We start from the raw sequence: 25,403 nt of genomic DNA, 5'->3' as shown, positions 1-25,403 counted from the left end.
ACAGAATGAGAATCTGCTTTAGCCGCACGGCTTTAGCCGCACGGCTTTAACCGCACGGCTCTAGCCTCGGAGCTGTAGCCGCACGGCTCTAGCCTCGGAGCTGTAGCCGCACAGCTTTAGCCGCGGAGCTGTAGCCGCACGGCTCTAGCCTCGGAGCTGTAGCCGCACGGCTCTAGCCTCGGAGCTGTAGCCGCACAGCTTTAGCCGCAGAGCTGTAGCCGCACAGCTTTAGCCGCAGAGCTGTAGCCGCACGGCTCTAGCCTCGGAGCTGTAGCCGCACAGCTTTAGCCGCAGAGCTGTAGCCGCACGGCTCTAGCCTCGGAGCTGTAGCCGCACGGCTCTAGCCTCGGAGCTGTAGCCGCACAGCTTTAGCCACAGAGCTGTAGCTGCATCCTCTGCTGGATCTGCTCTCTGGTGGTAATGAAGTGAAAGTGTGATGAGTGGAGAGCAGGAAAGGTCACCTGTTTCCCAGTCGGATGCCGCTGAGCGCCGTGGTTCCGTCTCTGCTGACGAACAGGCGCAGGTTGCTGTCTGGAGGCCAGAAACAGAGAGAAACCAGCAGGGAAACTGGTGTTAGCATATTTCACTGCTGAAGCTTTTCTAAAGCTTTCATTTCTCTCTGATGAGTTTCTGCAACCAACATGTTTTACACACAATGATGCATTTACTACCTTGCTAATGTGCTCAGAGACCTGGAACATTTTGCTAAAGTAGATACTGAAGTGAAAATTCATGTTTTTTTTTTTGCTTTTTTTAGTTTTACAATTAAAACATTCCATGCTTCTGCTGTGAGTGGAGGCTGCTGGTTCATACCTTATAAAGAAAGTTGTACAACCTGCTTTATATGAACAATGTAGTGAGAGTCTGACTGCACAATTTGTTAAAAAACAAAGTTTGGGGGGAGAAAAAACATTCCATATTTGGTGGCCATTTGTACTTGGTTCCCCTTACTTTGATGCCCCTAAATAAAATCCAGTGAGACCAACTCTGGTTCCACCCATCCATCCATTTTCTGCCGCTTATCCGGGGTCGGGTCGCGGGGGCAGCTGCTTCAGAAGAGAGGCCCAGACTTCCCTCTCCCCAGCCACTTCTTCCAGCTCCTCTGGGGGAATCCCAAGGCGTTCCCAGGCCAGCCGAGAGACATAGTCCCTCCAGCGTGTCCTGGGTCTTCCCCGAGGCCTCCTCCCGGTGGGACGTGCCCGGAACTCCTCACCAGGGAGGCGTCCAGGAGGCATCCTGACCAGATGCCCGAGCCACCTCAACTGGCTCCTCTCGACGTGGAGGAGCAGCGGCTCTACTCTGAGTCCCTCCCAGATGACCGAGCTTCTCTCTCTAAGGGAGAGCCCAGCCACCCTGCGGATTAAGCCCATTTCGGCCGCTTATATCCGTGATCTCGTTCTTTCGGTCATGACCCAAAGCTCATGACCATAGATGCGGGTGGAAACGTAGATCGACCGGTAAATCGAGAACTTCGCTTTTTGACTCAGCTCTCTCTTCACCACGACGTACCGGTACAGCGCCCGCTTCACAGTAGACGCTGCCCCAATCCGCCTGTCGATCTCCCGCTCCCTTCCTCCCTCATTCGTGAACAAGATCATGAGATACTTAAACTCCTCCACTTGAGGCAGGACGACCCCCCTGACCCGGAGAAGGCACTCTACCCTTTTCCGGCTCAAGACCATGGCCTCGGATTTGGAGGCACTGAGCCTCATCCCGGCCGCTTCACACTCGGCTGCGAACCGCTCCAGCGAGCTGCAGATCACGATCTGATGAAGCCAACAGGACCACATCATCCGCAAAAAGCAGAGATGTGATCCTAAGGCCACCAAAACGGATCCCCTCAACACCTCGGCTGCGCCTAGAGATTCTGTCCATGAAGGTAATGAACAGAATCGGTGACAAAGGGCAGCCTTGGCGGAGTCCAACTCTCACCCGAAACGAGCCCGACTTACTGCCTGCCGGCAATGCGGACCAGACTCTGACACCGGTCACACAGGGACTTGACAGCCCATATCAAAGGGCCCGGTGCCCCATACTCCCGGAGTACCCCCCACAGGGCCTCTAGAGGGATACGGTCGAACGCCTTCTCCATGTTCACAAAACACATGTAGACTGGTTGGGCGAACTCCCAGAACCCTCCAGGACCCTGCTGAGGGTGTAGAGCTGGTCCAGTGTTCCACGACCAGGACGAAAACCACACTGCTCTTCCTGAATCCGAGGTTCGACTATCCAACGGACCCTCCTCTCCAGGACCCCTGAATAGACCTTACCAGGGAGGCCTAAGAGTGTGACCCCCCTGTAATTGGAGCACACCCTCCAGTCCCCCTTTTTAAACAGGGGGACCACCACCCCAGTCTGCCAATCCAGGGGAACTGTCCCTGGAGTTCCTTAAGGCTCTGGATGTTGTAGGGTTCTGTTGGCTCACGCGACTCTGCAATATCACATGGACATCGGGGGCAGTTCCAACTCTGATTTTTGAAGAAAAGTGTCAAGAGGAACCAGAGAGCCAACATTTTTGCATAAATCTTTTCCCAGTGATTTTCTTGGGATAAGTTAATTTCCAGATGGTTTTCTTGAAAAAACGAGAATCAGGCTCAACACACACCAATCATATCTCGAGATGAGGAACGAATCAGATATCTGGAATAAAACCACTAAGGATATGTAGAAAATATCCACTCTGTGCTTCCACACATTTTCCTGAAAGAAAGTTTAAAATCAGAGGTTTTAGTTAAAATGGAGCCATTATTTTATAACTACATAAATCTCTGCCGTCAGTCGTGTTAAATCCAGCCTGGACTGGATCAAACTGGATCACTTTTGTTTGAGAAGTCTTGCAACAGGCGGAGTTCTGCGGGTTGAAAGTTTGAGTTTCATCAGAGTTGTGACATTTGGGACACGCTCCACCCTCTCGTATCTAAAACCCTCCAGTGATGGTGTGGAAAGATTAAACCGTGTTGCAAACGCTGCTGTAACTCCTCTGAAGCCAGAGAAACGCTCCCTCTGTACCTTCGGTGTGGTTGATATCTGCAAAGTTTTGACTCTGGACGATTTTCTCCACGATGTCGTCGGCATCGATGCGGGTGTCGTTGACCCAGGTGGGGTGGCTCTCCACCGAGTCCTGCTTCCTCCTGAAGTACAGAGCAAACAGCACGTTAGCTGCTGAGGCAGCGCCAACACGGATGACTGTATGGCCACACGTTAAGGCACGTCTGGTGTTTCAACTGGTAAAACAAGATGTTTTTAGAGGAGAATTCAGCTTTTTGCAGGTCATTCCGGTTTTCAACTCCTGTAATTATCGGGAGTCCGGAGCCTGAATGCAAACGTTATTTCAGGCAGTTCTTTGATATTTCCGCTGCGTACAGTGACACTGCAATGACTAACCAGATTAATCAATTACTAAAATAATCATCAACTAATATAGTGAATGAATAATTAACTGGAGGATACAAACTCAAAAAAGCCATTTTCTGAAAGAACACCAGAGCAGATATTAAGCCCAAACTTTAGAAAAAACATGCAGATTTAACACAGGCAGTTCTTTGCCATTTGTAATGCATGAAGTGATTCTGCAGATTAATTGTGATTAATCAGTTATTGAAATAATTGTCAACTAATTTAGTAATAAACATTTACTGGAGTATTTAGACACTAAAAAGGGGAATTTGCTGAAGAAACGACACACAGAGAATTAAATAAATAAAAACTGCAAGAAAAAAATATACATTTTGAATTTTATAAAAAAAACAGCTTTGTCTAAATATTTTCTACTCAAAGCTCTTCAAGAGGCTTTTTAGCTTCCCATGGTGAAAATTCTGTAAAAAATCTACTAAGCACCAATTACTAATCAGTTAACCCAAACAATAATCACCAGATCAGCTCTACACTGTATCGATGTCCAGTCTGCAGAAACGGCTGAGTTTTTCACATGTTGATGTTAGGAGGTTTTTTTAGCTGCTGAAGCATCTTTGGCTACAAACTATCGAGCGTAATCTAAAGGATTGGCATGTTACTGCATTTTAGACAATAAAAAAGGAGCTACAATATTTATTTATTTGCATTTTTTATGTATTCCTAACATCGTATATAAAGGTTTTGAGTGGTTAATCTGCAGAATGTGCCAATTATTTTATCCAATTAATCGACAGAATAATCAATTGCAAAATTGATCGTTAGTTGCAGAACTAATTACGACGACGACAAACTTCCAGTATTTTGTGCATCTCTGCTTTATAATACAAATAAATGTCATTTTTAAAAACTGAACCAGGAAAAACAATCTGTTGGAAGACATTTTGGGAGGATTCACGTTCCTCGTCCATCAAAGTCGGTTTGTAGCAGCGCAATAAACAGAGTTAATTAAAACGTTAATTAAGCGACCCGTTGTTTTATCTGTGTTTCGGACTCTTCTCTGAGTCCGTACCTCAGGGGTCGGCTTGGGGGCAGAACGGGCCGCGGGGGGCGGGGGGGTCTCTCCGGACGTCCAGCGTCCTTGTCGCCCTCTGGTGGCGGGTCGCCGGTGAAGCAGAGGCCTCCGGAGGCGCTGCTTCCTGTCGAGGTGTTCCTGCGATGCGTGAGGTCCGACAGGCTGGAGGAGCAGGAGTGCTCGGTGCTGTAGCCTGCAGAAGAAGAAGAAATTAGACCAGGAGATTTAAGTTACCAGCTTAAGTTGATCGGGGTTTATTTTTATTTCCATTTTTTTTTTGTTGGTTTATCAAGACATAATACAAAGTTGTTCACATTATAAACATCTTACATAAAAAAGTGGGCAGAGAGATGGAATATTTAATCTATGTTTGTAGCTTAGTGACATGGTGGATTAATTACATTACTCTACACAGTGAGAAGATTAAAACTAAAATCCCTGGTTTTTCCTACCTGAGATTTTGCTCTGCTGGCTGGCGTAGCTGGAGTTACGAGAATGGCCGGACTGGAAGACTTCTGCCGGACCGGAGTGGTTCTGGTTCGGCTCGGAGTCGTCCAGCAGGCCTGAAGGAGCAAACGCATCAGTGAGCTCAGTGGAGGTGGGAACAACGAGCGATCGGCCTCAGGAATGCAGAACCCAGACTGAGAACCGGCCCGGTTCTAACCAACTCGTTAAAATAATTACTCTGTTCACTATAAAACTTTAAGTACCGTTTGACTTCAACACAAAAAGGTTTCAAACTTAAACAGAGAGGTTCCTTTTCTTTTCCACAACAAGCTAAAAATCTAGTTTTTAACTCCATTTTAAAGGCTTTTATGTCCTTTAAGCATCATTTTCAGATTTTAAACAATTTGGGGAAAGTTTTTAAATGTCTTCACTGACCTTACATGGCTAAAAAACAAAAACTTATCTGTACCTGGAAATAAACCTCGTTTAAATATATATACGTTACTGAATCTTAAAGGAAATTTGATTATTAAACTCAAATCCCTTAAAAAATCTCTGCAAGTGGAGCTAAAATCCCGAGTTAAACATCCAGAAAAAACGGGCTTTAGATTTAATGTGCAGTTAATGAAAAGTTTCAGATTAAATACATTCTTTAGTTAAGTTTAGAAGATAAAAATAATGAAAAAGTTAATGCAGCCACTCAGCCTGCCATGTGTGGGATATTAAAGATGCTTTTTCTCAACGTAAACAAAACATTTCTGCAACTTCTACCAAAGCTTTGTTTACATCAGGGATATAAAAGTTTGGGATTTTTCATTATACTTTAGTTTTATTTCATTGTGACGTTTTGTTTGTCTAGTTCAGTTAATTTAAATTAGTTTTTACAGTGTTTTTGCTAGTCGTTATACAGAAGAACAACGAGTAGAGCTCATCCAAAGACTGAAGGACAAACATAAGGCCTGCGTGGACAGCTTCTAGGTTTCATCAGCTGTTATTAAGTTTTAGATTAGGTTTAAACAGTTAATCATAATGTTTTTGTCCTTTTTACCTTGTAAGGTGGAGAATTCAAAAAGGTCAAAGCAATGAGTTGTGATTATGTTTAAATTATTGATGAACAATAACTAACTCTGCCGTTTTAGCCCAACTTTTGCTGACGCCATTTAGTAGACGAGCGTTTACAGATTATTATGGATTATTGCGTGCCGTAATTTGCCAGCAGATGACGTCATATCTGTAATGTTTTGGTTTGTTTTAGAAATGCATGTTTTTTTTCCATTAAACATTTCAGAAATGTTTTCTCATTTTCAGTTTTTGCCATTTTTCTCGCTGAGGTCAAGTCTGATGACCTTTGCTTACAGTAACTAGGTTCTCCTCTACTGAACTCCATGTCAGAGTGAAACCCGGCTGAAAACAGCCGTTTCTCTGCTTTTTGCTGAAACGTGAGGCTTTGAGGAGCGACTCCCACCCGAGCTGATGATGGAAGGCCGAGGCTTGGAGGCCCGGCCCAGAGAAACCCCTCCAGCTGGCCCGGTTCCCTCGGCCGTCCCCTCCCCCTTGCAGTCCAGCTGCAGGGTGTGTTCCCGTCCGGGGATGGAGATGGACTTTGCTGTGCTTGGAGCGCTGCAGAGGGGAAAAACAAAACAGCTTTATCAGCCTGGAACAGATTAAAGGAGCAGAGGGAGCTGCTGCGTTTGGCTGCGCCTCAACAGATACGGAGGAAAAAATGAGTCATTGTTTCAGCAAATGCTTCAGATTATAAGGAACAATCTGATCGTTACCTTTAAATCCTGCAAAAAGACACAGAAGAAATGTCAGAAAACTGCATGTCTTCACTTTGCTACACTCTACTCACACTGGATGTTACTGTTCGACCAGAACAGACCCAGTAAGAACCAGAACAGAACCAGTAAGAACCAGAACAGACCCAGAAAGAACCAGAACAGAACCAGTAAGAACCAGAACAGACCCAGAAAGAACCAGAACAGAACCAGTAAGAACCAGAACAGACCCAGTAAGAACCATTAAGAACCAGAACAGACCCAGTAAGAACCAGAACAGACCCAGTAAGAACCATTAAGAACCAGAACAGACCCAGTAAGAACCATTAAGAACCAGAACAGACCCAGTAAGAACCAGAACAGACCCAGTAAGAACCAGAACAGACCCAGTAAGAACCAGAACAGAACCAGTAAGAACCAGAACAGACCCAGTAAGAACCAGAACAGACCCAGTAAGAACCAGAACAGACCCAGTAAGAACCAGAACAGAACCAGTAAGAACCAGTAAGCACCAGAACAGACCCAGTAAGAACCAGAACAGAACCAGTAAGAACCAGAACAGACCCAGTAAGAACCAGAACAGACCCAGTAAGAACCAGAACAGACCCAGTAAGAACCAGAACCAGAAACCATTTCTGCTCTTAAATAATTCAAAACATCAACATCTGGACTGGTTTGATTCTTTAGCAGGATGTCTGATGTCTTGGTGTTTTAATCAACAAAATGCATTTCTGAGAGAGAAACAAGAGCAGCTTAAGTTTACTTTCAGGTAAATTTGCAGGTTATTTTCCGCAGGCCGCCTGCAGATGTAATCTGTGATCAGATTAATGAAGGCCGTCAGCAGAACCAACGAGTTCTGTAAATGTTTCAGACACACCTGGAGGGGTAACAGTAAAAATATCACCTAAATGGTTTTAAAATTTTAGTTTAAAAAGGCAGTAGGAAGGATTTGGTTCCAGCCTCTTTAGAGAAAAACTGAATTTATGCTCCTACTTACGTTTTGAAGCACGGATCTCCAGAAAGAAGAGTCATTCCGATGATCACCTGTAAGATGCAAAAACAAAAAACAATGGCTCAGATGAAGAAACTTCTTCCATTTCACTTTCCTGACATCATAAAAGTTGTTTTTTAATCATATTTGTCAAAATGTATTTTTCTATTAATCAGTTCATGCAGTTTTGTGTTTTTTGTAGGGCAGAAATACGTTTCTTAGCAGAAGACAAAACGTTCTAGTCAAAGAAAGTGAAACTCTGCAGAATAAACCCGAACATGCATTAAGCTCATGTGACTGGACTGGCTTCGGAGCAGAGTGTACTGGTGATCTCTAGGTGGCGCTGCAGAGCCCCAGACTCCTCCCTGAATGGATGGAGACCGTCTGACTGCTGCAAGACCATTTCAGGTTTTTATCCTACAAAGTATTTAGGAATTTAAACTCATTTTAAAATCTATTAAAGACTAAAATGAACAACTGAAACTTCTTCTGACTGGTGCTGAAAAACATTTTAATGGTGGAGAAACAACTTTCTGATACAGGAAAACCATTGATCTGTCATCATCGGTGGCTATGCTACTAGCATTAGCATCCGTGAAAACAGTTGTGGTAGGAGGAGGTGAGCATGAGAGTGATTGACAGCGCTAAGACCCTCCTCCTGTGACTGATTGGTTGTTTCTGACTGAGTGGTATATTTCTGTAGTTAGTATTGGGAAACTGGGAGAAGATAAAGAGGCTATATTTTTTTCATCAATCATCTGCCATGACATAATAAATTTAACAAATAAATAGAAAAATTAACAAAAGTTACGTACTGCAGCTTTAACCGACACATGGTTTAAAATCTCAAAGAATTATCTGACAAACTTTCCAAGGCATTTTATCTTTATAATCAGGCACGCTCAGGCCCTCTAAATTAAAAAAAGCTTCATGTCTGGTCCAGAAAACCAGTCCAGACTGAGCTCTTTCATCAGTTTAACATGATAGAGATCAAACTGGTTCCTGTTCAGCTATATAAACGAGGCCGTAACGTTTTATACAAGCTCGGTTTTCATGCCGTCCGTCCGCCATCTTGCCTTCAGGATGGAGTTGTCCTGCCGCGTGTTCTTGGTGTCGTATCCCTCCAGCAGACAGCAGCGCACCGTGGAGCCGGAACCGGCGAACTCGGCCATGTTGAGGTCTGTGAAGCCCAGCTGAGGGGGGAAGAGGAGTTTAGTTAATTCTAGATTCACTAATGGAGGCTTTCACTGCCATCTATTTCAGGCACACGCTGAGAAAACGGGAGAATCCTGTGACACCCAGTGTTTAGCAGCCAGAGCAATTTCACTTCGTTAACAGCAACACTTCTAGTTTTAGTTCATGACAGGGAGCGAAAAGAACCACTTGAGTTTATTTTTAACATTGAAGACATCTTTATCTTAAATCTGGAATTAAACAGGAACATGTTACTTTCCTGCTCAGACTAAGTGGAGAGACTAATTCCCCTTCAAAGCATTTACAGTGTCTGGTTTGTATAACATAATCTGGTGAGAGCCTGAAGCAGTGGGGACAACGCCTGTCATGTTGCATTTAATCTACAGTAGAAGAAGAAAAGCAGCTGTTGGGGCGAGTCACGACTCCATATGTTGCTTCTATATGAAGTTTAAAACACTAATAATGAAAAAGCAATGGTTGTGTAAACTCATATTTTGACTCAATTTCAAAGTCTTGTTGAGCGTTAGCAACATCAATAAGTTAAACATATTGGAAATGAAAAGCCCTTCATTCCTTAAGTGCCTAGTGAATCTAATTAGCATCATACCACATTTATATTAATGTAGGTGCAAAATTCACACTAATTTCACATCTGACTGATAAAAAAAAAACACAAGTAATGTCTTTATAAAATTGGATGTAAATTTAGGTACTAAGAGATAAAACTGGCTCCTAAAACGTATTTAATTATCAGCCCAGTTTTACGTAAAAAAATTTCTAACATCAGCAGACGCCGATACTAAAAAACTCAAGTCTTATAAAACTTGTAATTTCACGGCCCAGTTTTCATCCCGGTGATGAAGCAGGAGACCCCGACCCAATCTGCTCCTCCAACTCAAACTGCTTTCTGCCGGATAAATCTTGACCTGTCAAAGTTCTCACGAGCCAAGAATGTGGCGCTCGCTGCTCGATTTAAAACCTCTGACCTCTGAAGTGTAGGTCAGGAGGTTCTAAATTCCAGTGTTGACACAAATACCTCAGATAAGACCCTCATCTGCTCGACCTTAACTTCAACCTCCAGGTGGAATCGTTATCCACGCTGGACGTTCTGTTTTTTCCAATCAACTGGGCTAAAGTTGAACGTTCCCATTCTTCTTTCCCCAGGTTTCCCTTTCTTTAGCAGAGCTTCTGTTTTCATAGGTGCAACCTCTAAGGAGGGAAGTGGAGTAAATTTAACTAAAGGAAATCCAAAAGGAGAGCGGGCAGAAACAGAGGAAGCGGTTCCTGTCGTGCAACATCATCCATGAGTCGGCGTGAGTTTAGGTCCAGGCGGGGATCGACCTTGTTGCATTCATGAGACGTGACTCATCTGTTCGGAGGCGTCATGCTCAGAGAGGAGCTGCCAGGATGTTTTCCCAGCTTCCAGGCAAGCGTGAGTGCAAGGCGGACAGGTTTTTGATTCATGTTTGCACCCAGCAGGAGGTTTTACTCGTGAAAGCGCAGCGAGAAATGCTAATATTTACATGACGTGACGTTAAGGTTTACAGGAGGGACACGGGCCCATCTGTAACTGTTTCTATGCGTTTATAGGAGGCAGACAGGAACTCTTACCTTCGAATACGCTTTTCCTCCTTTCAGTTCCTGCAGGGAAAACAGGAAGACAGTAATGAACCCAGTGATTCAGTTCTGATTAAGTCAGCTTCCAATTACAGGCCTTCAATCAAATAGATCAAATGAAAGGCGGAGACCACACACACACACACACACACGCACGCACGCACGCACGCACGCACGCACGCACGCACTCGTCTCCTGCTGTGGAGTTTAATGAGCAGGTTGAAAGATTTAGCATCTGCACTAAAGTGTCTCTGAAACATTTGCCTAAAAAGATCCAAACCTGCTGTTACCGACTGAAAGTCAACACAGTGCTCCAGCAGACCGAGCAGCAGAACATCTACAACAAATTCACAGAGTCAAAACTCCTGATTGTTTCTGACGTAGGCAAGACAGGAACTAAATAAGTAAAGGGATAAAAATGGAGCAAAACAAGCAAAAGTGTAAGTAAGTAAATAAGAAGTCAAGTTAATAAGTCAGTAAAAAAACAAGTGAATATACAAGTAAGGAGGTGAGATGATGAATAAGTCAGTAAACAAGGACGTAAAATATGAGTGGGTGGATGGACTTTTTATTCCATGCGTTTGTAAAATGTTTGGGGAAAAACAACTATTTATCCAAATTGTTTATTTCTTCTAGAAAAGCTTAAACAGGAAACCTGAACACATTCCTGTAAAACCCTGGTAGTATTTAAACACCAGATTTATATATATATGATGTAAAAATCCACAGCACAGTGTGTAACCCAGCATGGCTCAGCCAGTGCCCATAAAACCGTATTAAAACGGAATCTCCCTCCAAAGTGAAACACCAGGTGAGAAATCGTCTCCCTCCCTCTTGACGTTGTGGGTCGTACCTTCCTGACGGAGACCCTGCAGACGGACGGATCCAGCACCCCGGTGTGAGGGTTGGCGCTCATCTTCGACACAAAGGTGAACCTCTTCCTCCAGCGGACACAGTTCTCATGAACTTCCTCTCTGTCAGGAAGGAAAGGAACAAAAACGTTTTAGGAACCGTTTTCAGAATATCTCTTCTCTCTCCATCACACAAACACGAAAGCTTAAATTCTTCCTGTAATCGCCCAACGGGTCAGTGACTCCCCTCTGGGGATAATCAGGAGGTTAACTGGGAAATTAAGTCATGATGGAGCCGAGATCAACAGCTCAAAACATAAAATATAATTTATCATTTAAAACACTCTGAAGTGGAGATTTGCGACCTTGTGGCCTTTTGTCAAGGATCCAGCGTACACCGATTTGTACAACCCTGGTGAGAAAAGCCTGTGAGCGACAGCATTTCATCATGATAGCCAGGAAGCAGTCAATCTGTGTGAAAACAAACCTCCTTCCTGAAAACAACAACCAATGTGATCAGCAGGTCCTGCAAACCGCTGCAGCAGCTTCGGATCCTTATGAGCAGAGTGGAAAATGTGACATGTGGAAAACTCGGAAATTTGATTTTCTGCCACCTGATATCTTCAAAGCAAGAAAAACCTTCATGTCTGGAAACCTGGTGTTTACTCAGCTTAACCTGAACATTTAAAGCCAAACCAGCAGAAAACGTGTTTTAATTAGCAGTGACTCTACATGCTTACAGCTGGTAACTAATCCTTTACACAAAGTGAAAAAACACAATAAGGAAAAACCAAAAACAAAGAGTTGAACTAAATCAGCACTACAGCAGATGAATGTTATTGATCAAATTCAGTCGATTTTGACAGAAAGTTAAAAGACAAAACAGCTAAAATCCTAAAATAATTTAATGTCCCTGGAATATTCTAATGAAAACAGTGGAAAAGAACCTAATAATTGATTAAAAATCCAAGGAAAGTGGATGAAAAATGTAAAAATTAAATTACCATAAGTTTATTTATAGACCCAAGCCACAACAAATCTGATCTCACATCATTGCACAAGACAAACAGAATCCCTCATATGTATTGTATTCCCCTCTAATATTCCCTCCTTTATTTTTATACATTTTTTTATTAATATAAAATCTTCTCTCTCCAACTACGTGTCACGCACATCTCCACTGAAGAAATATATGTTTAGATTTTTAACTTTCATCTTCCCACAAATGATGCCGCTCAAATAAGATCAGGTACTTGATAAAGGCCAGATACTGGATAGAAAGTTTGTAAAAAAGAAAAAAAAAGTCAGTAAAAAGGGATCCCAGGAAACTGGCTGCTTGGATAAAGAAGTGACAGGAAATTTTGCAGAAAAAAAAACAAAAACCAAAATCATGAGACTGAACTCTCTACAGACTGCAGCCCACCACAAGCAAAATTGTAACCATGTTGATTTAATTTGGTTCATTTTGAGTCAGAATCTTCAAATAAATGGGGAACAACATCATTCACATGACAGACTGCAACCTTTAGAATAACTGTAACTACGTTCACACATCAGACAAATGCAATACAAATCTGTTGTTTTTCATTTATACATCTGACTTTTCCATGGCAAATCGGATTTGCAACCCACCGTTTTGAAGTGTTTTGTTGCCTTTTATCCGTCATTGACGTGAGAGACGCATCATAATTCTACACCAGAAAAATGCGGTAAATTTGGACGTAAACAACGGCTGAAAATTATAATTATGAACTTATAAAAGACGTTTGTGTCATTGGAGCGCATCACACCATAATCCAACCACTCTTGTGTCTGACTTCACATCCAAACAGACGTCTCTGCAGACGCTGCAGTCAGTAATGATTTCTTTTTCTTAGCTTCCTCCTAGTTATGATCTTGTGACGATGCTGTTGGCTCACATTGCTGAATAACTTTAAAATCGATCTATAAACGGCTCCATCTACTAGTACTTTGTAAACAACGCGCTGCTGTGTGACGTTAACGTTCTTCTTCTGTGCATTTGAGCCGCTTTGGGAATGTAAACGGTTCTCACAGAGGTCTGACTGCTGTTGGGTTTAATTAGTAGCATGATTAGCCATGCTTAAAACAACCAGATTTCAGCAAAAATATGGTAACTGAGCATTAAGACGTGCTGAGTGAACCCTTGTCCTGTCGAGGTTCTTCTACTGGAAGTTGTTATGAACAGGCTGAGCTGCTCTGCAGCAGCAGCTGCTCTCAACACGCCCTTCCCCCCTTCAAGTTATTCATTATCCCCAAAGCTCTCCCAACAACACGCACTGATTTTTACCTCCTCATTTCTGCTCTTTCCTCACTTTTTTAACCAGTTAGAGTCACGCATCACAGCTGAATCATGAGCCGCATTTAAATGCCTTAGATTTTATAGGAGCAGATCTGTCAGTGAGAAGAGGAGATTTTACTCATAAAAACCGTCTGGTTTTTACGTTACAGACGGTTCATTGAGGAACTTGACTTGAGGAAATGTACTCCAGGTTGTTGTAGTCTCAGCCTGCCAGTGGAAGGAAACGTAATCATGGTCGGATGCAGGCTTATTTTTGTCTTTAAGTTCTTTTAATTGTTTTCTGGAGATGTAGCTCTCTAAGAGCACATGCTGTTGTCATTTATAAAAAGATCCATGAGATTTTTAAACCTCCATTTTTAAATGAAATGAAATTAAATAAACTGAAGTCCGGGTATACACGTATTAAAACCAAAATAAGCCCACAAACAAAAGCTCAAATCTAAAACAGGCCTGTTAAGATAAAAGGACATGTAATTTCCCTCGTTTGGGAGGCTGTTTGATGATCCGCTGTTCCCGGGAAACAAGCGAGTTTCTGAGAAGAAGTTAAAACCCAACAGCACGCACGCACACACTCCCAGGTCTTATCAGGACCCCTACGCTTTCGCTCCGCAGCATGTACGCCAGAGCGTTCCCAAACCACATTCCTCAGTCCAGATGGCTTTGTTCAGGCTCCATGGAAACCTCACGCTGAAATCCATCGACGAGCTGCCAGCAGCTCTGAGGAAGAGGAGGAGACCCTTCACACCGACCCTTTATTTTTCAGCTGTTTGCCACCCTTAATTCTGCTCTCTGCTTTTAACATCAGAGGAGATTGTGGGGAAACATTTACCAGTAGTTGTGCAGTCAGAGGTTTAAGCTGAATCAGGTGACCTACTATGCTTCTTTGAACAAGTTGGGAAACATCTATGGGTTATACTGAACATGTTCGTTACGTTCTTTGCACAATACTCATTCTTGGATAATGAGATTTTAGTCTGATCAGATCAAAATGAGCTGTTTTAGGGCCTCTTGTTACTTTAAATCCAAATCAGTGCTGCTGACCACGCCCCCTAACTCAACATTTACACTCACATGCGAAAATGACTGCAAGCAGACAGACAATCATACAACTGTAAACCATTGACAAGCAGAAGTGGAGCCTCCTGCACAACAAATAAGAATGCAGCAAGTGGTTTCTAAATAGTAACTCAGTAACCATTGTACAGCGAATGCAGCAGTAAAACCACTGACCAAATGTGCTGGAGCTCTGCTGGGTTGCTAGGAAATGGGCAGAGCCCTGCTGATTTGTGACGTTACATTCAGAAGGTTTTTGAAATGGCTCATTTTTCAGACATCATAAAACATGAACTTATTGCCAAAAAATCATCTGGGTGTATATTTTAAGCTCTTGGTCTGTTTTTAGAAGCAGTAAAATCCCAAATGAAAGTACAAAAGTGTGCGAAATGTAAATTTTGCATGATAGAACAGCTAATGGTTGTTGTGGAGACTTGGTGTCTCCAAGATGCTCTAGTTCCTCCACAATGCGCTTCTGAGACTTATTTTAGCTGCCTTACTCTCCCCAAACTGTGTGTGGTGCCAAAATAAATATGACTCCTTGTCCAGTTAGTGTCAACTGGCTAAAAGAAACTGACCTCTGTGTCACACCATATTTATACCCATGGGAAACAAGAACCAGTCTGTAGTTCCTAGAAACTCTGATTAACTAAAAAAAAAAAGTAAATTATGAAATCATTTATTGTGCCAACAGGAATTTATGTGATACTTTCCCCCTGAAACTAAACAAAACACTTATTATTTTGTTTCTTTTTTCAGTTTCTACAGTTTCCTCCTTCATTGCAGATTCAGACATAATTTTAAAAATTACTTTCTCCTCTGATTATGTCGATTCGCTTAACCTTCAATACCAAAGTTATGAGAAGTTATTTCAATTTTTCCGGCTGGAAAACGGCGGTGAATGAATGAGTGCTTCTGCACTGAACTAGTTATCATGTTGCTTTGACTGTAAGAAGAGATTAATTTTTTTAATTGGTAGATTTAAATCCAGGTTTTTCCTCTCACGGTTGTCTTTTATGTTGACTGTGGGGTTAATTACTGAGGAAGAGGAAGAGGGAGGACTTCCTCAGTTCATCATGAAAATATGGAAATGGAAATTCCCTTCAATGAGTAATATAGGAAAGCAAATCAGAGCTGCAGCGGTGAGTGAGTTCCAACTCATCAAAACGAAAATATTTACAGAAGCAAATTTAACTGAAAGCACAAAACAAAATGATTTGAGCAAGTGTTTATTTTAAGAGATAACATGATAATAGCAATGTTGGAAGAATGGTGAAAGAGGACAAGGTTTGACATGCAACTAATTTATTTTGTAAAGAATTTTTTATCTTTTGCTGAACAGTAATTAAACAGGATGTGGTGGGAGAGGCATGGATTAGGATTAAGGCTTCTACTGATCCATCCAGAGCCTAAACACGCAGCTAGAAACCCCGAGTTTTACAGAAAAACTTTAGGAAACAAAGTCTTGTCTGTCCTTTCATAGAGGCTTAACTGCTGGTTTGTTCTCTCTCCTAGTCTCCTGAATGGCATTTTGTTTTGTTGGTTGTTATTTTCTGATCTTTGTGCGATTTGCAGAGAAATGCATGGAGCAAATTCCAAGGAAACCATGTCTGCATCTTAAAATAGTTTCTGCATCTTCTGTCAGAATGGCAGGCACCATGGAGACCCACGTTAATATAAACTCCTTCCTGGAAAAGCTTAGTCAGGAAAATCTTCACCAATGGCGTAGTTCAAGTTCACCAATAAGAAGCTGAGCAGCTTTGACTGGGTCTATCGCTAAACATTAAATACAAAACGTACTGCCTGAAAAAGCATTATAAATTTAAACAAGCTCAATAATTTCCATCTAAATGATTTATCATTTTTTCTCCTTTCTTTCTTTCCACCAAAAATTGGATGACAGAAGTCTTCAGTTTGGTGCTTTCGTCTCAACCAGCTCCATTTTCTGAAAGACAACTTTGCTTACAGAGACTTCGTAAATCATTTTATAATTTCTGTTGTTTTGTCTATTTATTTTGGATATTTGACATGTGTTTCAGTTCCACTGTTAAGTGTCCATGAGAACTTAGTTTATTGATCTTTGAGGATGTGTGATCTATGCCATTACCATTATATTACTTGAAAATGTTCTCAAAATGACAACATTATTGCAATTAATCATCCAGTAAAATTTACCATGACAGGCCTATATCTGCATCTACTACTAATGCTTGCAGACCAGATTTGCTCATTTCAAGAACTGATGTTGGGGGCGCCCAAAATCCTTCAGTGGGCCACATTTTGGACACCCCTGAGTTCCTGGATTCATGTTTACTTTGACCTCCCTGACACCAAACGTCTTTAATCTGGAAAGACAGGCTTCAGTAAATAAGTCTGGGCTCCATCTATCAGAGCTTTGCTTGGTTTGAACCAGGAGGAAAGAGTCTAAAACCAACAGAATATTCAACAGAAATTGACTCTCTTCCCTCTGATCAGCCTGAAGAAGATAAACTAACCCCCGGCCTGAATGAGCGATAAGTAAACATGCTGTCCGTGACGACCGATGGCCCCACGCTGGACCCCAGCATGTGATGACTCATCATGTCAGGCGGTATGGGATCCTTATCTACCATCCTGGCTGCTCTGGAAGGCCGCGGCTGGGTCGGGTCGGGTCGCGTTGGGGGCTCAGATAAACGACCCGAGAGCAGAGCGCAGAGATCCTGCAGCGGGGATGGTGACGTCAGGACGGGAGGAGTCAGGATGTTCCCAAACACTACAGGGTCAAACACTGAACGCCAACACTCCTTTCAGTCTTAGCGGCCATCATCGCTGGGCCAGTCAGGACGACAAATTTAGCTCACCGAGAAATTGTCTCAAAAATTATTGGGATTAACAATAATATTGTTGTTTAGATTTTCACCACTGTGCTTCATAACTGGTTAAAAATATATTTTTAAAAACAGTGTGGAGTGAAAACTGTGGATAAAAGAGGAAAGATCATGCCACCAGTTTGGCAGTATTCCAGATATTTAAAACAGAAAATTAATGAGTAATTATCGATAAGCTTCTAGCCATTTTTGTCCAGCTCTAAGTTTTGCGCACATATGAGGTGGAAATGCAGCTAGTGTGACGAATAAAAGGGAAACCATCTAACGTTTTTCCATCTCATCAGAACCTAAATCAAGATTTTGAAGTTTCTCCTCCGGTTCATCCAAAGCAGAAACACAAACACGGAGCGGAGAAGCATTAACAATCAGTTTCCCTGGGAAGCTGCAGTGTGGAAGGAAGTCCATTTTGATTACCTGCTCAGGCAGCAGCCGGGTCCAGTCCAAACCAACCCACTCACCTTCCCTCACGTCCCATCAAAACACAACTGGAAAAGTCTGATGAAAACAGGAAACAGCTGCTGAAAAAGCGGATCGTCCTGGTTGATCCCTGACAAACTCTCGCTCCCTTTCTGGGATCCTTCCTGCTTTTCATTACGAGTCCCATTCCTCGTCTCTCTGGACTAAAGCACAAACTCGATTATGTCTGGAGACTTTGGAAAAAGTGACTCTTTTTTCCTCCAGTCTAACACTGCAAGGGACAAAAGACCTCCATGGATGGCTTCCTGGTTGTTTCCACTGATTCACTAAAGCAGACTCCAACAGGGACGAAACCTCAGAAATGTTGTGCCAAACCTCTAAAACTTAAAAATGTACAAAGTTGATCCACTGAGGTTCATACAAAGACTCTAAAGAACACAAACTGACAAATTTTTCTTACTGTATTATGACAAAAAAAGACAAAATCTCAGCTTTTTATAAATACCATTGGTAGAAGCTCACCATCCAACAAGACCAAAACCTTCCCCAGTGTTTTGCAGATGGAGGGGAAGAGACACTTTAAATTTTCCCAAAAGGTCAACAGTAGACAGCCCGGACGCTGTGCCAACTCCACCCAGAGGTTCACTGCACTGCTGAGGCTCCTAAGAAGCACATCCTGAACAAGCTGCCGGGAAACAAACCCGACAAACGTAACCGGAAAGCAACCCACAACTGGAGCGGCAGCTTAAAAGTAAGGAATTCAATGTTAATTTACTTGAATACTAATATTGCAAAGCTTCCAACATTTCAAATCAACATTGGAAATATATCGACATTACCTAAAACCCCCCGACTCATGGAGTCAAAACCTTCTCGGAACGAACCCATGCATATGTCTTTATTTCATATCAGCCACTAAGCATTAAAACAAAACAATTTGTTTACAACCCTAATCCACTACTTTATTAAAATACCTTTTGGTTTGATGCTAACATTCAGTCTGCTTTTGTCAAAGTCCATCATTATTTGGCCTTACAAAGTTTCTCCAACTCAACATCTTATTCACATTCTTCTTCAAGTGACCAAACAGATTTTCTGTTAGATTTATTTCTGCCTCGGCCATTACAAACATTTTATTCTGTTGCCGATTTGGAAGTGGACTTGGAGTCTTGGTGCTGCTGAAATATTAAATCCATCTTCAACTTTCTAGCAAACACTCAGAAGCTTTGGACCAAATGTTATTTCCTTCACATTGGAAAATAAATAGCCCAATTAACGACAGGCTTCACTGAAGTATTTCATGAAGAATACTGTGCATTTTTTTGTAGACTTCTCCTGACTGGGACCTTTGAACCTTAGATCTTTTTGATTTTTGCATCTCTCTGCCATCTCTGACTGAAGGATTCGGTTGTTTTTCACAACTAATACTGCCGGATAATACTGCACAAATAATATGGGAAAAAAGTTTTAGAATGATTTTATTGACAGTTAGCCTTTATGTCACCAAAAAAAAAAAAAGGCTTATAAATTCTGGTGAACACACTTCTGAGATCTTCACTTTCTGTGCTCACCCTCTTAAAACCCAACCGTTCCCTCTCCTAAGCACTCCAACATTCCTGTTCTTTATAAAACTTCATCAATAAAAATATCCTTGGCTCTTATTTCGTCTCCACAACAGAGTCGATAAACCCCGATCCAGAGAGAATTATCTCCCACAGCCAAGCTGCCCTGCACAAAACTGTTCAGTGTTGAGATGTCAGAATCAACAAGAATGAAAAACCAAACTATAAAATGTTTGAAATGTAAACATTAAATGTGTGACAAATAGAAAGGCAGTGCTGATAATGGAAAGACGCCGTCACAGCAGAGCCCAATTTCTGCCAAATCAAGATGGAGGCCATCTGTTTCTAAAGCTGCACAGAATGAAAGCACATTTTCAGCTGGGGAACGTGGCCGACTGGATGAAACGGGCTCCTTCCTGTGTTGATAAATGTCTGATAACTTCAGTTTTAAAATGTTTTCCATGTGGAGTAAAATCTACTTTCAAATTCTATAAACTCAACAGACCAAAAGATGGAAGAGGGTTCGGTTAAGAATATGGAGCAGAGACGTCAACATTCAATACGAAAAAATTAAAAACTTGGACAAAGTCACAGTTTTTCCCCCCCACATCTAATGATGAACCTTTTCACAGTTAAACTTATTGAAACTTCATGAACTGATGGAGTACAATATTTTGCTATTTATATACAAAGCGCATAAAAACTTTTACCAAGGAAAATTCACAACAGATTTGCAAAGATAAAAGGAAATACAACTTAAAAGGAACTGAAGTAAAAAAAAAAATTGGATTCACAACACAATAATGAAAAGACGCCTTTAAATTAAAGGTGTCAGTTTGTGGAACAATCTTGAAAGTGAGATAATACGTCCTAAATCTCTGCTTTTAAAAGAAATTTGAAAATTACTATGATGAAGAGCAATGTTTCGTTAAATGAGCTGATGTTTTGTTGTGCATTTGAAATGTGCTTGTAATGGTCCGAGTTGATTGGCTAATTTTATGTAAAAGGGCAGATATAAGTTTAGACTTCTTTCTGCTACTTTTCATTCATGATTTCTTTTAGTAGTTACATAAACTGTTCATATTTATTAATGAGTGAATGAAATAAAAAAAATCTAATTAAATCTGGGAACAAAGTGACATTTTGCTTACCCAGTGAACCTGGAACAAGCTAAGCTTAATACCATCAGCACATGTTAATTAAATTTAATTACTAAATACTTCATTTATTCCAAAGGGAAATTAAACATTGTCATAACTAATATCATCCAGATATCTTCAAAGAGTCGTTGTAGATTGTGATGGATGGAAGATTTGATTTGAACTTCCTCCTCCTTTCTCTGCTTTTTGGTGGCATTATCTGAACTTATGATATGCTAATCAGCTGCAACCAGGTGTAAAAGAAACCCTGGTTGCCATGGTTACCATCTGAAAGTTAAAAAAATAAGAGCAAAACTCTTTACAGCTGCACAACATCCAAAACCAGAGGCAATAATTGACCTAAAAGGCAATGCCTCGTGAACAAAAGTCTATAAAAAGATTAAATCTGTACGCAACAAAGGAGTCGGGTTTTCTACCCATACGACCAGGCAGATTTAAAGAGGAGCAGCAAAAGCAAACGAGGTGGATTAGTAGTGCTTGTCGACAACTGATGGTGTCATCCAGCACATGTTGCTGTGACATATCGTCTCCAGTGCTCAGAAATTGACATATTAGCATGTCATGGCAGTCAACAGACAGAGATCCTTCCTGCCACAATGGAACCCCACAGCATTCTGGGAGATGTAGGCAGAGGTAAGTCTTTAGCTGCTCAACCTCTTAACTACCAGCTAAGCTAGGTTGGTGGAATCGACTCACTAGCTCACTCTTTGGCTACCTAGCAACTCACTCACTCACTCACTGGTTACCTAGCAACTCACTCACTTGCTCGCTCTTTGGTTACCTAGCAACAACCTGTTGAGTAACTGGTGCAGAAGTAATGTTGTGAAAACAAAAATCAGATTATTAGTCCTTTATGTATCATCCACGGATACAACAGGAGATTCACAGATTCTTTACACCGACCATCTTATTGCTCATTTCCTCAGCGCTCTGGCAAAGATGCAAATATTAAGAACCAATGAGGAAGAGTGCGGTTGGATTATCTGGAGTGTTTTCCTGCAGCAGCTGCGTTATCTGAAGTGAGTGACACTGATGGCTGAGATCAGAGGAGCCAAACAAAACTTTCCCTGAGAACCAGTCAGTCACATTCCCAACATGTGACCCTCTTTCACAGCCCGATGGATCGCCGATCCCGATTCGCGACCCACGGCAAGAACAAGGCCCGTCGTACAAAGACCACGTTTGTCAGATCGGTGACATAACCCTAATCTGCGTACGAGCCTCCCTGTGTCGTCCCTCGCTCCTCTGAGAGCGCCTTGTTTTCAGATGATAACGGAGACGGGAGGGAGGGAAATCAGAGCTGTTGCATAACCAGGAGAGAGGAGAACGACCTCTGGCACGACATGCACAGATGCAGTTTGGTTACGTGGAAAAAGATGTGATGTGATTCGAAGACCTGATGAAACTGCAGATCAGCTTCAGGTGGTAAATATTTAAGACAGATTTAATCTGAAACCAGCCAACACATAACATTAAGATCTGAAATTTAATTGATTAATTTTCTATTGGTTTACCTTAGGGCTGGAAAAAATAGCTGAAAAACAATATAAGCAATATTGATAATTGTCTGTAATAATTATTGATTTGTTTTTGTTTTAAATATGTGAAATACTACCAAATTAGTGGCATGATTTCCTGTTTTATCCAGTTTTCACTTTTTATTTTTATTGACTGGGCCCAAAATAAAAATGAGTTTGACATTGACACCTCTGCAGCTTGAAATTGTTTGGGACAATGGTTTACGGATTTTAAAACTGTGCTTGTGCTTCCTTAGGAGACAGACCGCAAACATTAAACATTCTCCAGTGCATCAGTCACTTTATCAGTGAAAAGATGCAAAGCAAACATATTTCCAGACAACAAATCCGATATCGGAAATCAAAGACAAGGGCAGGAAAAGAGGCTAAAGCTGCAGATGTTGGGAACTGATCAGAGGAAGATCTGAATCTTCCAGCTGAGAGTCATCTTCCCAATCTGGCTAATCTCAGTGGAGGTTAAAAGCTTGTAAACACAGATCTTATGAGCCGAGTTTAGCTGTGTTTAGTCTGGAAGATCATGAGAGGTTCCAGCGCAGAGATTCAGAGAGGTGGCTTAACATGGCTACACCCTGCGATTAAACATGACTCAAGAGGTAAAAGTTCTCCGATAGACGGCCTGAGCTGCAAAAACTCAACAACCTGCAAACTAAACTAAAACTGAGCTTTGAGGAAAGAAGAAAACTTAAAACCAGACAATCCTGCAGCTAGTTTCACCTTTTTATGACAACTTGGTGTCAGTATTCTTGGATAACATTAATAAGAAACAAACAATGCAGCTTTTCTCACTTTATTGTCACCCCTATAAGCTTCAGTTTCTATTGCAGTGTCATAATCTCACTGAAAATGTTAAAAGATTCAAAAGTTTGATTATTTATATTGTGGGGGTTTTTGTGGCAAAACTGATCATTCCTATTTACATTTTTAAATGTAAGTTTTACTTTTTCAAGTTGATTAGTGACTAGTAATTTTTAAATAACTAAATATGACATTTTCCTGTTTTAGCCACTCTTCAAAGTGGGAAAAACAAGAAAACATGTTTTTCAAGGCTTTCTTCTGCTGATTACAAGTCAGGAAAGGACCACAAGAAAAAACATCAACTTGAGTAAATGTAAAAATACACACAATCACAGCAGAATAAAAAAAAACCTGGAGCTGTGATGAAAAAGGCTGGATGAGGATCCATATTTATCTTGCCACCACAAAATGAACAGGATGGTAAGGAAGATATAATTCTCTGCTACAAACAGCAACAAATTACATTTTTGGTTCAACATGTAATTTGTGAAGAAGTCTCAGGAGATTGAGAAAAAAAAAGTGTTTGCCCCTTTGTGATTTCTTTGTTTCAGATCAAACAAATGTAAATATTAGACCGAAGAAAAGTGTGTTAAAAGTGTGATCACTAACTAACCCTAATAACTAGTTGGGTCAAAGTTTGCAGTGTTTTTGTTTTTAATTATTTTCTTAGGAGCAACAGCAAAATATTTAATAAATAGACAAGGGCATCATAACAGTGCTAAGAAGCTAGGAACTGAGAATTGTGCTAACAACTCGTGTTGTTGATCCAGAACATGCTACTGTAATATTACTACACAGTTTTATTTTTACTTATTCTAGATAGTCTATCGATTTTAATGTGCAAATACACTTTTTTTTTTTTTTTTACATTTTATACTATAATCCTAATCAGCTGCACATTCTTTTGGATCAAAGTGCACCATTTTGGATAACTGTACAGTATTTTATGTTGTATTTTTGTACAATATCTTATTCTTAACTTATTTTCATATATATATTTATACTTTCATCTTTTTGTGAATCTACATGCCTCAATTCTCTCACTTTGTCCCTGTTACACCTGAATTTCCCCAATGTAAATTGGGGAAATTTACATTGGGGAAATTTTCCCCATGTTCCTATTCTGGAAAATATTTTTTCCAGAATAGGAAAATATTATCTCTGCTGCCAGATATTTATCTGTTCGCATACAGCAACAATCTTCAGTCAGAAGCCTCTTCGGAGGCACTGCGTGACAGACTGCTACAGGAGATCATCACCAAGGTACATGATTGAGTTAACTTTTGCTTAGTATAAATAAAGCATTTATTTATTTTTTTATTAAATTGAATGTCATTGCAAGGTTAAGTTGGCCTAGCAGCCCATATGCGAACTGTTAGGAAGAGTTTCCAGAACAAAAAAGACAAAATACTGATTGAGGCAGACATTAAAAAAAAAAACTCAAAGCACGTGTGTATAATTCCCAGAATTCCTCCAAAAATTCATTAAAACTAGATCTGAAAGTGTAACCTGACTTTTAAACGCCATTATCTAAGCATTTAAAAGCCATTTTGCAACTTTTTTCTGACTGTTTTTTTTGTACCTGGAAGAAGTAGCGACAAAGTCTCCGTCCAGCAGCCGCAGTTTGCAGAACAAAACCCCGTTGACGAAAGGCACAGCGGTGAGCTCCTCCAGGGTCAGCTGGGTCTGAAACTTGAATTTCTTCTTTTTCACGAAGAACGCCATGATTTCACCACGTAAACTCGCTTATACCCGACCACTAACCGAACCGCTGGTAAAAACAGATGAAGCTAAAAACAAACCGCTGAAAGCTTTTAAAGGGATTTTGCAGGCGAACTCCGCTGTTTCTTCTCCTTCAGACGGGATTCAGCGCTCAAATCTGGAAACAAATCAAGTCAAACTGTTAATAACGGTTTGCGGAGGAAACGTTCGTGAAGGTTAGGGGTGGAGAAACCCACCTAGATTCATCTCGACCTCTGTGAAACCCACCAGCAGAAGGTCGACAACATTAAAATGTCAGAAAAGAAGACCCAGACCGCCTTTCTTTGCGGTTCCGAAGACAACTTTGCTGTTAGCTGCAGCATCAACTAAACTGGTACTGGGCGCTATCTAACTTCCGGTTGGAATCTTTCAGAATAAAGGCTCAAAATCTAAAATAACTCGGTTATTCTCAACATAGCCAAACACCAAAACACCACATCTGTTTCTGCGTCTGAGATAAGTAACATTTAAATTTTATTACTGAGTTTTATTTGCTTAAATATTTTTAAAGCTAACTTTTTCTGTTTTTTGCTTAAATAGCAATGTCCCCTTTTCCGGTTTATTTTCACTAACTTGACGAGAAAAGCAAGTAGAATTTTAAGTGAAACAGCGCCACCGTACGGCCA

At 41.2% G+C, this 25,403-nt stretch overlaps 1 protein-coding gene across 1 annotated transcript in view; it reads right to left on the bottom strand.

Moving 5' to 3' along the window:
• eeig1a (estrogen-induced osteoclastogenesis regulator 1a) overlaps positions 1-25,144 on the bottom strand; it is a 28,055-nt gene extending 2,911 nt beyond the window's left edge. Inside the window, exons 1-11 of the mRNA XM_081610902.1 lie at positions 24,975-25,144; positions 24,599-24,895; positions 11,307-11,427; positions 10,448-10,477; positions 8,719-8,835; positions 7,649-7,695; positions 6,339-6,493; positions 4,879-4,989; positions 4,424-4,619; positions 3,010-3,131; positions 462-531 (exon numbers count right to left, since the gene is read on the bottom strand). Of these exons, the coding sequence (XP_081467028.1) occupies positions 462-531; positions 3,010-3,131; positions 4,424-4,619; positions 4,879-4,989; positions 6,339-6,493; positions 7,649-7,695; positions 8,719-8,835; positions 10,448-10,477; positions 11,307-11,427; positions 24,599-24,741 (1,112 nt within the window). The 5' untranslated portion in view covers positions 24,742-24,895; positions 24,975-25,144. The remainder of the gene's footprint in view (positions 1-461; positions 532-3,009; positions 3,132-4,423; positions 4,620-4,878; positions 4,990-6,338; positions 6,494-7,648; positions 7,696-8,718; positions 8,836-10,447; positions 10,478-11,306; positions 11,428-24,598; positions 24,896-24,974) is intronic.
• Between the last annotated feature and the right edge of the window lie 259 nt (positions 25,145-25,403).

Source organism: Poecilia reticulata, chromosome 9, assembly GCF_904066995.2.
Source record: "Poecilia reticulata chromosome 9, P_reticulata-male-v2, whole genome shotgun sequence".
NCBI lineage: Eukaryota > Metazoa > Chordata > Actinopteri > Cyprinodontiformes > Poeciliidae > Poecilia > Poecilia reticulata.
The sequence above is the reverse complement of the archived record's forward strand: the minus strand, read 5'-3'. Positions and strand labels throughout refer to the sequence as shown.